This window comes from Panthera pardus, unplaced genomic scaffold (assembly GCF_024362965.1).
Source record: "Panthera pardus isolate Hobbes unplaced genomic scaffold, ASM2436296v1 HiC_scaffold_2, whole genome shotgun sequence".
In the NCBI taxonomy this organism is placed as follows: Eukaryota; Metazoa; Chordata; class Mammalia; order Carnivora; family Felidae; genus Panthera; species Panthera pardus.
The window spans coordinates 28252563-28268660 of record NW_026526765.1 but is presented as its reverse complement, the minus strand read 5'-3'; the positions used below and the strand labels follow the sequence as shown (position 1 = coordinate 28268660).

Below are 16098 nucleotides of genomic sequence, written 5' to 3'. Positions count from 1 at the left end.
TGTTAAAATTCTTATTATATATATATTTTTTTAACGTTTATTTATTTTTGAGACAGAGAGAGACACAGCATGAAAGGGGGAGGGGCAGAGAGAGAGGGAGACACAGAATCGGAAGCAAGCTCCAGGCTCTGAGCCATCAGCCCAGAGCCCGACGCGGGGCCGGAACTCGCGGACCGCGAGATCGTGACCTGAGCTGAAGTCGGACGCTTAACCGACTGAGCCACCCAGGCGCCCCAAATTCTTATTATATTTTTACTCAAATGTGTTCTTAGAGTTTGCTTTGGATTGTATATGGGTTAATAGACTTAACATATTGTCGTTCCTTTATTTATCAATCAGTCTGCCCTGTAACCATCCATCTGCTGTCTCATTCCAATTAAAGGCTGAAGAAAGCTACATGATATTTACTTGAATAAATATTCATTTTCCTAGATGTGGGTTTCTTGAGGGCAATGATTATGATTTCTCTATATCTGCTTGTCAGTCCTCCACAGAGTTAATAATTGGGTGTGTAATTACATGACTAGTAATTGGAACCTTGGCCAAATTTGTGTGTATTTAAAAAGTAATTGCTAGGAACAGCCTAAAGTAAATCTATGAATCCAAATGTCAAATCACAGCAGCCAACAATCTCAGCTAAAAAAAAATAGCAGATAGCATTTATTGTTTGTTTTAGAAAACAAAGACATTGTACATGTGAGGAAGAAGCAGCCATGGGAACTCTTGTGTTGCTCTGAGAAAACATTTCACTTCTCCACAAGAGAAAAAAGATGGACTTTGAGGTGATATCTCTGAGAAACTGTTTCAGGAGCAGGCTTGTGAAAGAGGCAGCTGCAGAAATTGCTCCTTCTGGTCAACTTGGGAGATTTTAGCGCTTTCTGGTATCAAGTAGTGTGAAGTTTTTGAAAGAGCCCAGAACATGCTTGATCCTAAGCTAAATATTCAGAATGAACTAATGTAGTGATTAATAAAAGGGACTTAACAAAGGCCATACTGTACCATAACTTCTGTTTTCTTTACAAGTTTGCTCCAGACTGGTGCCTCCCGACATTCTTTAAAGAGAAAATGCTCATTTGCGGCATACTGGAAGGGACTGGAGTCCCAGATGAGGCTGCACAGTCACAGGTGACTAGTCCAGGGAGTCTGGCTGCCCCAAGGCCTATCCTGCCGCTCTCAAAATTGAAGCATGGCTGTCTGTATCTCATGTCTCCCAGTGCTAAGTCTCTGGCAAGATCAAGTGAAGGCTTCCACATAGAAAGGACCTGTATAGACGATGCTATTTCCTTCCCTTTTTCCTCAAAACAGAGCCCCAGTGTTTATTCAGGAAAACAATGTACCCAGATAAACACTACATTTCCAAGCCTTCCATTCTTGGCAGGTATGGCCATGTGACTGAATTCTGGCCAATAAAATGGAAGCACAAATGTTACCTTGGACTTTGGGGAAGGTTCTTAGAAGGAGCTATTTCAGCTATTTCAGATACCTACTTTTTGCCTATCCTCCTTCCTTACATCTAGAACATGGGCCAAATGGCCAGAGCCCCAGGAGCCATCTTGTATTGTGAATGTGAATTTGGGGACAAAAAAAGACACAAAAGAGCAGTGGAGCTAAAGGAAAGCCTGTCTTTGATGACTTTGGAGCTCCAACACATGCTTTGAGCTGCTTACATTTTGACTTCTCTTACATGAGAGAGAAGTAAACTTATTTAATTATTTAATTAATTTAACCCACTCTTGTTTGGGGTTTCTAAAGCTAACTGATAGAGAGACTTAGTTTCAGGTTGGGTTGGCAAAGGCAATAATAGTGAGCGGAGGAAATGTTTGCAGCTGTATCGTACAAGGATGGTCTTTAAACTATTTAATAAACTGACACGGCAAGGACACTAATCGATCAAAGATGGGTGTTGGTACAGGAATGAGAATACACTGCCGTGTTTGGTGCTAATTCTGGCTGCTAAACTGTGTGGAAATTGAGGGGTCCCAGGAAAGGGAATGGCCATAGAGCTATAGAGAATAATACCACTCGCCTACAAGTAACAGAAGTATTTCAATATGTTAATATGGTTGCACTGGTGGATATCATCTGTTTATCACTCCAGAGTGTGTGGCTGGTCAGGTGAATGAAAGAGTTGGAAGAAATCCAGTGGTTTCATGGGCCAGTCCAGAGGGGTATGGTGGGGTTTGGATGGTGGCTACATGGGTAGGTAGGCTTGGATTGTGTTTTCTTTAGCAGTCAGGGGCAGTACTGATAAATGGCAGTGGGAATCAGAATAGGGCATCAAGAGTTTCGGGGCACCTGGGTGGCTCAGTCAGTTAAGCATCTGTCTCTTGGTTTCAGCTCAGGTCATGATCTCACGGTTTTGTGGGTTCGAGCTCTGCATCGGGCTCTGTGCTGGCAGCAAGGAGACTGCTTGGGATTCTCTCTCCCTCTCTCTCTGCCCCTTTCCAGTCATGCTGTCTCTGTCTCAAGTGGAAAGAAAAAAAAAGAGTTTCTGCAGAGGATAGAAGAAAAGGTAATGTATGTATCCTTCATTTTGCTTTATTTTCATTCCGTACCTGACTTCCTCACCATCTGTTCTTCTTTTCCTTATTCCTTTTCATTTGTTTCCTTCCCTCAGAAATACTACTGTGGAACTGACTTACATAATTTGTGCCTATTTTCTTCTTTAACAGAGATTTAATTCATGTTCCATAAAATGTAAGTGACTAGAATCTAGGTAGTTTCCATTTAAAAATGCAGAAGAACTCGAGTTGCTCCTACCTACGTAATCTATAATCCCTAATCAATTATCTTCTGTGAGTCAATGACCCCTAATAGGAATGATAAAGGGAGAGGATCTTTATCTTTAAGCAAATGAAGCCCATTAACCAGGCATTTTTTGCAACGAACTCATGGAACTGACCATCTTAGTGACAGTTGAACTCATCTGACAACTTTTTATTGCTGGTCCCTGTGCTAAATGCTGAGGTTGCAACATGAAAGAAACCAACTAGAGTCTAATAAAGGCTTTACCGTGACAAATTTAAATTAGTGGTAACTTGCAACAATTTTCGTGAATGTTTTAAAAGTGTGTGAATTTAGGACAGTAAGCATAGCATAGAAAACTAAATTCACATCTCATAATAGCCACTTTCCCTTCTGATCTCCACAAAAGTTGTTAATGAACAATTAATCTGAATGTTAGCTCATTTACCTTCCTTCATATATTCTCGTCATGAAGATTCTACAAAGTAAAAAGATCTTTGGAGCAGCTACTTCCAATAAACTATTTCTAAATATTTAAAAGTTATAGATAGGACAAAATGCAGTTTTGTGACTGTTAAAACAATTCACATCTCACCTTTCTTTTGCCTGGAGATCCTTTTTTATTAATGCTTCAAACTTCTTAATCTCATTGGCCACATCCTTTAAAGAAAAGTCATTATCAGTTTTCTGCCTCTAGAAACCAGTGAAAATCTTCATTTTGCAAGTTTACAAGATGCTTTGTACTACTAACCCAAACCAATTAGGAGCTAAGATACAAAAAGCTGTACTCTAGAATATTTTTATAATTCTGATTAGGCTAAATATACCTCAGAGAATGTGAAAACTGCCTAACCTGAATCATTCCGCTCATGATTCCAGTTCTGACAGTGTAACATTTGATGAAAATGAAGATTACCAAAGAGTCAGGCCATGCATTTTTATTTGCAATTCTTTTAAATGAGCATAAGCATTATTTGGATATAAATACTTCTTCAAAAATTGTTGTCTCAGATGTTTTAAGCATTTCTTGTGCAACTTTATGTATGTTATTAATTTGCTCTCTCAGAATTAGTTTAGCTCATCTCCTATCTAGTGCAAATACTTATTAATAAACTTTAATCAACTTAGAGAAATATAAAAACTACACACTTTCCTAAAATTTGGGTCTGAAAAACCTCTGTGGTTATTATTCTTTAGATTCCAAGTATAAGATATTTTTCAAATATTAAAAAAATAAAGAAATGTGGATTAACATAAAACACAAGGGATTTAGATATCGGAGAGACGTGCTGTCTCTGCTTTGCCAGCACTGGGGACGAGAGTGAAACATGGAGGCTTTCGGAGTCTAAGTTTCCTTACTTAGAAATGGGGGGCAACAATACCCTACTTGGAGAGTTTTTAAAAAATAAAGATAATAAGATAAAATAAAGTGGCCAACACAGACTGACATATAGCAGGTTCACAATAAATAGTAGCTATTATTCTTTTCCAGAGGTCACAGGAGAGACTATCATTAATAACCACTGTAGCATAAGCAGTGTAGATTCCAGGAATTAGTATCAAAACGTAGTACTGCTCCCTGTGAAATATAAGCACATTGTATCCTACTGGAATGACTGACAGCTGGTACGGGCCAGTAAAATATCACTAGTATAGGTATCTTAAATTGGAAGATAGCAAGCAAACCACTTAACATTTCTGGACTCAGAAAAATGCATAATGAGAAAGAACTGAGTAAAATACTGTTGGAATATATATAGTATGTGTACCTTGAATGACACCTCTGTGCCCATGGCTGTTATGACTCATCACAGAAGCACCATTCTATAATAGTTTTTATGTGATCACAGGATCCTTCTCAACACAGAAGGCCAGATTGGTATTGTCATTTAATATGAGTTTCTTATCCCTGACCTAAAGCTACATTCTCTGATTCTGAACAAACAACAGTATAAAATGGATTAGATATGCGTGCAGTGGAGGGCTTTTGAATCAGAAGGAACGATGACACAGATCATTAGAAAAGGAACTAAGAAGTTGGAGGAGTTCTCTCTATACGTTTTAGAAAAAGATCAGTCTTTCATTAAGATTAACACAACACCATATTAAAGGATTATCACCTTACCTCTGCCTCTTTTTTCTTTTTCATCATTTTTTGGGCCTCAAGTGCTTTCAAAGTACGATTAGATGCAGGTTTAGGAATCTGAATGATAGCTGCTTGGATTTTGGCCATTATTTCATTTTGTCGTCTTCTGCTCAAGCGTTGCTGGATATCCCATATACACTAGTTTAGTTATTCCACTCATTAGAACAACAGACTATATTATACACTCACAGGTACACATACATACATTTTTCCATTGAAACTTTCAGAACTCAGCAATTTACCAATGGACTAAGTGCCACAACTGTGTAATGTTAGGAAGCAGATGTCAATATGACTCATCTTTTTTTTTTTTAATTTTTTAATGTTTGTATTTTTTTTTTTTTTTTTTGAGAGAGAGATAGTGAGCAGGGAAGAGGCAGAAAGAGAGAGGGAGACACAGAATCGAAAGTAAGCTCCAGGCTCTGAGCTGTCAGCACAGAGCCCGACACGAGGCTTCAACTCATGAGCCATGAGATAATGACCTGAGCCGAAGTCAGATGTTCAACCAAATGAGCCACCCAGGTACCCTCAACATGACTCATCTTGAAAAGTATAATATTAATACAATTTTGGAATCATCAAATTTTGCCTATCAAATGTGTATATCTTCATTCTGGGTGATGATACCAAAAGGGTAATAAAAATGCCTCAAATACAAAGAAGAGTATAATTCTTTCCTAATTCCACCTTCCTGACCTGCCCAATAATGTAAAGAGAAAATGCTGTCTCTAAAGACGGTCTGCAGAGAAAGTTCCATCTAGGAGATGGTCTCTAGGAGGACTTCTGGGGAACCCAGAAGAAATGACAAACTTCCCCAAAACTCAGTCACACTTTAAAAAATGAATTCACAAGCAACCTCAAATATTGGATTAAATACTGAATTATGTGATACCATTATTGGATCATCTCTTCTCTATGTAGGCAGTAATTATTTTAAGTAGAAAATAAGCAGGAGGGTACAAGTAAAAGAAAAATAATAGTGAGAATCAAATGAAATATTAAAAAAAATAAATGTTCTAAGAAGGAACATGTAAAGGGTCTCCTGTGTGGCTCATGTGGCTCAGTTGGTTAAGCATCCGACTCTTAATTTCAGCTCAGGCCATGGTCTCACAGTTCATGGGATCAAGCCCTGCATCAGGCTCTGTGCTTACAGCGTGGAGCCTGCTTGGGATTCTCTCTCTCCCTCTCTCTCTGTCCTCCCCCTGCTCATGCTCTTTCTCTCTCTCTCTCTCTTTCTCTCAAAATAAACATTTAAAAAAAGTAACATGTAAAATTAATCATGGCTTTACTACTAAAGCATTACATTAAAGAACTAATAACAGCATTAGTTCCTATACCCAAAGATGAGAAACTTTAGTTAACCACTAACAAGTCAAAAATTATAATTTAAATATATTTAAATTTTTTTCTTGCCATTTTACTTTCCAAAATCTAAAGATCTTTTCGTCTTTAGAAAACCAGGAATACATAGGCTTTGCCCTTTGTCCTATTTGCTTTCTACCATTGTTAACATAAGTTATTTCAGATATTTAATGGTTTCATATTACCTTTCTCCCAACTTTCTTTGGAGACTTTCTGCATTACACTTGATGCATCACAGTTAGACAGGCTGGTTCCTTAAAAATTAGAGTCCCAGCACTTGGTTTCAAACACTACTTTAAGAGTGCCTCGTCTCCTTGCCATGCAATGTGAAGGGGAAGCCCAACCCTTTACTCTCTGGCAACTAATGGGATCATAAAATCTGCCAGAGTTTGTCTCTCATCGTTCCCTCCCTCCACACAGGGGGATGACTACATCCAGGATATTTTAATTTCTTGTCATTCTAAATATATGAATTTAACAAGTGATTTATAGTGCAATGAAGAAAACTATAATCCTTTTGCCTGTAGTTTACACATTCCATATACTTAGTCATCTGAAATTCTCTTAAAAATCTTTAATGATTCCACACACCAGTCATGTGCTCATGTTCTTAAAGGCATAGGAGATCACTAAAGATTTTCAAAGGAATTTGAGAAACAGCAGAGAATTAGTCAAAGCAAGAGGGGCCAGAAAGAAGTTAAGAGATGTTTAAGGGTGTTGGAAAGGGAAGCAAACAGAAAATCACCCTACATTGCCAGGATGAGAAAAATGAGGCAGGACAGGAAGACCAAGGGATTGCAGAAGAGGGACCAGGGAGGCGGAATCCTGTTCCACAGCCCTTAGTGGGGAAAACAGCCGTAAGCCCTCACTGGAGCAGTTAGTAGCAATCCCCCATCACTAAGGCATCGGAAGCATTAATTTCAACCAGATAACTTAAAAAAGAGATCAAGTGGTCCTGCCACTCCAGAGAATGGCAGTTCTTGTTCTTGGTCTCAGGGAGAGGTGACAGCAGGAGTGGGGATAGAGAAAAGGGGAAACTGAGGGGAGAGAAAGGTGAGAGTGGGGCAGAGCACGAGTCAAAGGAACATGCAACTTGAGCCACATTAATGCTTATGCAATGTGTACTATCGGCATAAATCGCAAACAGTATACTACTATGCACTAATGAATTTCTGGAAAAGTTGTACTATAAAACCTTTTCAATATTAAAACATCTTTGTTCTTCCTTGAGTTTTTGAAATTTTTCAAGTTTCTCAGAATGCATGCGGACAAGATCTTCTCTCATGTGTCTATATTTTTCTTGAAACCTGTGTGTAACCCACATCAGATTGAAATCAGTTTGACGTGGTATCAGGTTTCTAAGTCTCTAAATGAAGAAAGCATTTCAAAAGATTTCGTTATTAGAAAATAAAAGTGTATTGTCATTATAAGCGCACATAAAATTTGTCTTCAAAATAAAATTTCTACGAAATACTATTTTTGATGGTTAAACTAAACTCAAGCCCAATACTAATCACTTATATCTTTAATTTACATAAAAACAATAAAAACATGATCTGAATTCCTTCTTATAAAATAGTCTCATATATACTTTTATATTTTTTTGCCCTGAGTTTAATTTTTAATAAATAGTATTCATTACGTGAATGAATTCTTAGAAGTACATTTTCATAAGAATAATTTTATAAAACCAATTCAACATATACGAGATAATATGAGAAGCCAGATTCTTTCCATTATTTAAGCTACCTCCTAGTAAAGAGTGAAGAAACATTAAAACTTCCAGGCCACTGGGAACGAGAGTGTAACAATATAAGAAAATGAACGTCAAAGCAATATGGCTGATGCTTTTAACTAAAATGTTTATATCCAAAAGTAATCTCCTTAAAAGCCAAAGACTTACTAAAAGTTTTTTTTTTTCAAATGTTACTGTTGCTCAAAAAATTTTTGGTCCTTCTCTTCTAAAACCGCCTCAGTAGATGCTGGCACTTACTCAGAAGATCGTTTAAGGACCTATCAGCTGACTTTACGCCCATACACACCTTCCTGCTTTTCTCGTCGTTAAAAATCGCCTGGCCTCCATCTTCAGAGGCAACAAAAATGCCAGGTCCTTGAACATCCTACTTTTCTACCTCAATACGATATCTAGATCTTCAGCTTAATTATTATCCTCTCCCCAACCCAGGAAATACTCACTGAGAGATAATGGAGTCTACTGTTAAGAGTAGAGACCCAGTGCCTAGGTTTGTTACAACTCTACCCCCTACTAGCTGCATTAAGTTGGGCAAGTTACTTAATCCCTCTACATCTCAGTTTCATCATCTGTAAAATGGGAATAACAAAAGCACCTATCTCATAAGAGTGTTGTGAAGATCAAAGGAGATAACAGATGCACAGCCCCTGGAACAGGGCTTTGCACCTCCCTGTGTACAATCAATAAGTTTTAGTCAATATTATTATGCAATAGACACCTGAATTTTCTTCCATCTGGTATCAAAGAAAAAGGCATGTCTAACTTCTTCCTAACATATCTCCTCCTCCACCTGGCCCATCAGTCGCATCCTCTTTTCTTCCCTTGAGAACCTTGTTCCACTTGGTTCTCACACCAGTCATCTCCTGCCACTGATTCTTTTTCTCAACTGGCAAGTTGTCCCAGTCTCTATGTCCATAAAGGAAACAAATAACCTCATGTTTCTCTTGAGCTTCTCTCCTGCAGCTACTGTTCTCATTTTCTCTTCTCTTTTCCCTCCACATTTCTTGAATGAATAGTCTATGCTTCAGTCTTCTTCATCTCAGTTGACTATTCAACTCACCACATTCCACACTACTCCACTGAAACATTTTTCTCTCCCCTGAATTTTATCTCCAAGGGGATTGGGACCATCCTTGTGCTGGTCATAGTGCAATTGCCTAACATAAAATAGGAACCCAACAAATATTTGTTCAACAAACGAATGATTGACTCTGGGAAGGTCACCATGGCCAACTTTAAACCTAATGGTTTCTTTTTGGCCTCAACTACACAGCTCTTACAGCACTTGTTGCTGTTGACTGTTTTACACTTAATAAAGAATTTTTTTTGTATTGTTTCCTTAAAAACTGAAAAAAAAAAAGCCTAACTCTGAGGCAGGTGGAGATAACCAATTTTGTTTTTAACAGTTGGGAAAATAGAGAAATAGAGGCTGAGAGTGTTTCAGGGATTGGTTCAAAGTTAGTCACCTTGCACGTGAAGGAGGCAGGATGGGATACCATGTTCTTTGGCTGTAAGCCTAATCCAATTCCAGCTCTCCATGGCTGCTGAGCTCATTCTTCTACCAGGCTCATAAGACTCATGAGAATAGGAAAATCTGAAAGTGCAGATGGCCCTCACATCTATTATGTCATTGTTTCTTCATAAATTCAATGTACATGTTTAATTGTTTCCATTTCTATTTAGTGCACTCCATCAGGGCAGCACCCCCCATTATCCTAGAGGCCTGGAAGAGTTAATGTACTTCACTTACCATAAGGAAGTAGCACAGGAACTAGAGAGAACCGTCAACTAAAATGTTGTATCGATTAACCAAAACACACTTAATGACAATTTGCAATGTTCAAATCATTGCACCAGGCATATTCCTTGAACTTAAAGAACTAAAAATCTTGTGAGACCTTATGACAGATAAATCATGAAAGTCAGCCAACAATATCAACAGCAGGAGTTTAACACCAGAGAGTGAGAATTACGTGTGCCCTAGGAGGAATCCATGTGTACTGGGAAGGTTGCCACAGAAGTAGATGGAGAAAAGCTTGCAGGAAGAGGAGAGATGAGAAGTATAAGCTTGGGTGAAAGGGAGGGAGGAGGAGAGATATACAAGAGTTGTTCAAGGATAGGTTGCTGATCAATGTAGAAAAGACAGACTTTATGCTGAAGACTATGAAGAAATGCAGTCAGAGAGGTTGAGACCATTTAGTGAAAGATCTTGAATGTCAGTGAGTCCAGGTTGGAGACAGGACATACGTAAAATGAGAGGTTTCTGACCAAAGAACCCAGTGCAAGTGGAATTTTGGGAAGATTCATCTAGCAGTTGATTGACATCTGGCGGAAAGCCAGAAGACCGGGAGAAATGTTAGTAGGTTGTGGTAGTAATTCATGCAGGGATATGAGCAGATATGACAGAGGCAGAAATAGGGAGAGGAGCAAGGCATGAAAACACTTGGAATTAGGAACACACAGAATTTGATATACTAGTAGCCATGTGGAGGGAGACGTCAAAAATGGATACATGAATTGAAAATATTAATATAAAACAAAACCCAAGTATGACCAATAATGTACATAAGGGACACAGATACCCAATGGGGCTTTTTTGAAAGGCAACATCACTGTCATGTCTCCTTACCAAGTTTTACATGGTGGTAGGCTTATGTTTCTTTGTGTACTTACATCTCGAAAAGCCTCACTTTTCATGTTTTGGTGTCTGGCATTTGCTGGGGGCTGCATGGTTCGCATTTCCACTGTGGTCAGCCCACTTTTCTTCTTTTTCTGAAGAACAGTGTACAACTGATACAAAAGTTTTGTTGCCGCCCCAGGCTTTTCTGTGATGATGCTGTGGGCCACATTCTGATCAAACTGCACACCCAGAAGGTGAAGTGTTGGCTCCAAGCGAGAAAAATTATTAAGTTTGGCACTTGAAACTCTAGGCATTAAAATATTTTACATAATTAGACACTGACATTGAATTAAAAACAACAAATATCCGACGCATGATCATGATCTGATATGATGAATTATCCCATGGTCTTTACAATATATCGTTCCTCTGTAAAACCACTCAGTCATGTAAATACATTGAGATTTTCTATTGTCTACAACTCCACCCACTTATTTCTCTTGAATGGTGAAACTAAAACTCATTTTATACTTTTCTGCTTAAGTAGATGCTAGAATTTTTATAGGAAGTCAATACAAAAAACAGATAACTGCTTTCTTCTAAACAGAAAAACAACTATGGTTTTAAAAAAATATTTTACTCAGAAGGCAAAGCTGTAATTTAAATTTCCATTTCTTTAGGGGTGCCTGGGCGGCTCAGTCGGTTAAGCAGCCGACTTCAGCTCAGGTCATGATCTTATGATTTGTGGGTTCAAGCCCCATGTCAGGCTCTGTGCTGACAGCTCAGAGCCTGGAGCCTACTTTGGATTCTGTGTCTCCCTCTCTCTCTGCCCCTTCCCTGCCCATACTCAGTCTCTCTTTCTCTCAAAAATAAATAAACATTAAAAAAATTAAATTTCCATTGCTTTAAATGATATTATTGCTCGAGTCTGAAAATAGCCCTAAATGTTGCACTGACAACTTTAACAACAATCCTCTCAGGTACTGTCAGAAATATTTAATTAAATAATATTAGCTAAGCAATCTAATTAATTATGCAATCTTCACTTTAAAGTTTATATTACTACTTTAAGAATCAGTAAAGACTTTCTAATTTTAAGTTATCTTTGAATCACCTATGAGATTTTAATAAGTTTATTAAAGTCTTACAAAGATGAATACATTGTATTCCCTGCCTTGAGGGGCTCACAGCAGGACAACACATGAGTGAACAAAAAATGATAAACTGAGGTAAGTGTTGGAATATGGGTCTCAAATGATTTAGGGCTGTCAATGAGCCTATGAATCTAGTGACAAAAAGATGGCCAAAGAGATGCTGGATGCATTTTCAATTCTTGGGCCTCTTTATGTTCCAACTAGATGCAAATATCAGTTTTAACCACTGGCTTATTTCCTCCTTATTTTAACTTGCCAACATTCAGTGTTGGAAAAAAATATGCTGAATATACTTGAAGGATGGAAAAAATATACAGGAAAAAAACATACTGAATATACTTCAATATAAGTCAAAGTCCCAACCTCCCTCAACCCCACAAAAAAAGATTCTGTAGTTAAAAGGGGGTTGGCACCTATTGGGTAGAATTTCTCATATAGGGTTTTTCACTCAATGACTTCATTTTGGACTATAAAGTTATTTGGGGAAGGTACAATGATATTCAACGACCTCAATTAAGTATGTAGAGGTTTATAGAGATTCCTTCACACTTAATTTTTTTTTTTTTTTTTGATCACAGATACCACAGAAAATCTGATGAGTGCCATGGAACCTGTTCCACAAGAAAGAAAACACATCCGTGCATATACACAAAATATGTATCCCATTTCTGGATGTTTGTGAAACTCCTAAAATCTAGCCTAAAAGTGCCCATTCACTACAAATTAAAAACCCATGCTCTAAAAGGAGGTAGGGCTGAGGAAATATATGAATGATTTCTAAATATGAATAAGGAGTCAATATCATGGGAAGGCCAATGTTAACAAAAATAGTGACATAGTAACCTGATTTCCTTTTCTAGTTATATGGTATAACTTACTGTCCTATTTCCTCCGTTTACTATTATTCTTTCAGCAGAAATATTTGGTAAAGTATACTTAGCGTATCAAACCACATCAACAAACTTTGAATACAATACAATAGTTTGAATTTATAAAAGAGAAACAGGTCTCGGAGGGGCTGAGAATAAATATTGGATGCTACAGGAAATCTCTAAGTAAGAGTAACATTTTTTTAGGTCTTCTTATGTCCAGGTTTGCAGTCTGCTTCCCCACAAATGACCTTACAGTTTGATATGACAACCATCTGCCTAAAATGAGTAAAGCAGACCACGTTTTGCAGGGTATAGTCGCAAAGGACAGTTAGGTCAACGATTGTGCCTACCTTCCCCGGACAGGCACGTGACACCCCTTCTTGTTCTTCCCGCACAGTTATTCTTTCATGCCCTTCCTATCCTAAAAGCCCCATATGTCTTGCCTACTACACATATTTGGAAAGACCACCAGAGAGCCACTTGTCGGAGCTTTGGCCTGGATCATAACCTTGGGCTACAGAGATTAGGGGCATCAAAATTCAGGAGGGAAAATCCCAAAGCAAACACTATCCATTTCCAAATTTTATCAAAACTTAGCCCTGCACCCAGTAAAAGTGGAGAGCACTTCCTCTCCTCTTACTTGTTTTACATGGCCCCAGGAATGCAGTGTAAGCCTATTAGTATTAAATATCAGCCACACATTAGGCTTTAAAATGGCTATTATGAACTGGCTGAAGAGCCAGGAATAACAGTGCTTCTCTCTGGAAGTTTTCAATACATAAAAACGACATTTTAAGAGCATAACTAGTGCGTAAACTGGTGGAAGTCCACTCTTGGCATAGCATATGCTCAATCAGTTTGCATGAAAATCAACATGTTTTTGTATACAGGCAAACTGTAAGGACATCTTTGCTCTGGAGACAGAGTATATGATGCAAATGATAACCTCTGAGGGAATAAGGAATGTATTCTGGGAAAAGTCTTCTCCTCTATGTGTAGTGTTTGTTTGTTTTTAATACTTGATGTCTCAGTTTTCTTACAGCAAATCCCCAGATGTTGTATATATGTTGCATAGAGGGTAGTGAATGGGCAAGGGGAGAGGAAGAAGTTTGTCTTTCCTTGCTTTTCTTTGTTGACTGGACAAAAACACGCTACTGGTAATTTGAGCATGGAAGGGTTTTCCCTTTCATACAAAGTGGAAGGAAGATAATCAAGAACAAAAACCTCATTTGAGACAAATCCCCTCCACAGTATTATTTTTTTCATGAGCAAGCAATGCCATCTGTAGGATGTAACATAAAAAAGAAAGTAATAAGTTCATGGCAACTCATGTGACATGTTTGTTCATGATAATTTTAGCATTACATTCATTGGTTTAGGAGATAAAACTTTTGTGTCTCCTACTTTGGTTGCCACAATTCTTAGCTTAGCTGATTAGTGTTTATTTTTTATTTATTCCTATTCTAGAACTTAGAGGGAAAATCAAATTTTCTTGTGATTTTTCTAAGACATAAGACATTCTTAGGATTATTTAAATTATTTTAGGTATCTGATACTTGCAGTTCTTATTTGCCAAGAGATTATCTATCTTCTCTCCTCCTTGTCACCTGGTGAGGGAACACATCTTACTTACAAGGTAAGTAGAAGCTGTCCCCCCAGGGATATCCAAGCTCCTTTACATTTTATTCTTTTAACTGATCTGCTCATTTTTCACCCTGTGAGGTGAACTAAACATATCCTAGAACAGAGAATTCTTTCAGAGTTAGATGAGTTCTCAGAATTAAGAAGTTCTAAGGCAAATAACTTCAGTTATAGGCAACATTCATATTTTAGACTAAAGACACTAAAAATATGAAACAAAAACTCCAAATCATGAGCCCTAGCATTAGACATCTGCCTAAAAGACAGGCTTTGACAAAGAAGGATACTTTTCCCCATTAAATACACTACTATAAAGGTCACATCCATGGATTTACTGATCCTTGCCTTCTTTCAAAGACCATGTGCCCCTGGGGAAAAAAGGTGTGTTGTTCCAAGAATTCAAGATGAATAGAATTTGGTTGTCTGAACAAGTGGGTCCCTCTTCTCACATTAAGGAAATGATTCTCAGTGGGATAGAAAGTTAGTTAGTTGTTTGCAGCAGGTGAAAAAGAGGGCTGTTACATATGATATTACTCAGGGGCACCCCTGTCCAAGGGTGGGGCAAGAGTATGACACTGTCCTGTGCTCAGCTTGCCAATCCCTGTCCCTGATGCAAGGCTGTTTCAGCCAAAAAGGGGTTCCTCTCCTTTGCACAAAGGCCTCTCTGTTCACTAAGACCTGTGTGTTTACAACTGTGTCCATCCAGATGAGGTCCCTTTTTCCATTTCACACAAAGAGCCTCTATGGCCCTGCTGACAAAAGCTAATTTAGTATACCTGAAATACTACATACATCATCTGGCTGGTATGGTGCTTTAAGTCGTCTATGGCTAAACAGGCATGCTTTCTGACATCATGCATTTATTCAATAGAAAAATATGATTGTGTGTCAGCTATGGGCCAGGGACAATGCTTGGAGCACAAAGAATAATCATACATACTGTGCAACTTTCAGAACTGGAATTTAAAATAACAAGGAAATACCACAATACTCCTACTAGAATGGCCTAAATTCAAAACACTGACAGCGCTAAATGTTGGCAAGGATGTGAAGCAGCAAGGACTCTCGCTCACTGCTAGGAAGAATGCAAATGGTACAACCACTCAGGAAGCCAGTTCATTCCTATAACGAAACGTACTGCTATCACATGAGGTTAACAACTGTGCTCCTTGTTATCCACCCAAAGGAGTCGAAGTGTTATGTCCACACAAAACCTACATGTGGATATTTATAGCAGCTTTACTTATGATTGCTAAAACTTGGAAGCAACCAAGATGTCCTTCAGTAGATAAATGGATAAATAAACCGGTATATCCAGACAATGAAATATTATCCAGTGCAAAAAGAAATGAGCTACCAAGCCATGAGAAGACATGGAGGAAATTTAAATGCATATTTCCAAGTGAATGAAGCCAAAAGTCTACTATTGTATCATTCCAACTATATGACATTCTAGAAAAGGCAACTCTATGAAGATAGTAAAAAAAAAAAACAAAACAAAACAGTGGTTGCCATGGCTGAGGTAAGGGACAGAGGAGTAGGTGGGGCACAGAGGATTTAGGGCAGTGAAAATACTACCTATGATACTATAATGGTAGCTATAAGTCATTCCACATTTATCCAAACCCATAGAAGGAAAAACACCAGGAATGAATCCTAATATAAACTACTCGCTTCGAGTGAACATGAATCACAGGTTTATCAGCTGCAACAAATGCACCACTCTGGTAAGGGGAGTGGATAATAGAAGAGGTGATGAATGTGTCAGGGCAGGGGCTTAATGAAAAATCTCTGTGCTTTCTTCT

The 16098-nt window shown here is 38.1% G+C and overlaps 1 protein-coding gene across 1 annotated transcript in view; it reads right to left on the bottom strand.

Annotated features, from left to right (window-relative positions):
• Nucleotides 1-16098, bottom strand: part of SPEF2 (sperm flagellar 2) — a 184227-nt gene that overhangs the window by 153764 nt on the left and 14365 nt on the right. The window contains exons 3-6 of the mRNA XM_019450660.2: nucleotides 10680-10932; nucleotides 7449-7619; nucleotides 4871-5011; nucleotides 3341-3405 (exon numbers count right to left, since the gene is read on the bottom strand). Of these exons, the coding sequence (XP_019306205.2) occupies nucleotides 3341-3405; nucleotides 4871-5011; nucleotides 7449-7619; nucleotides 10680-10932 (630 nt within the window). The remainder of the gene's footprint in view (nucleotides 1-3340; nucleotides 3406-4870; nucleotides 5012-7448; nucleotides 7620-10679; nucleotides 10933-16098) is intronic.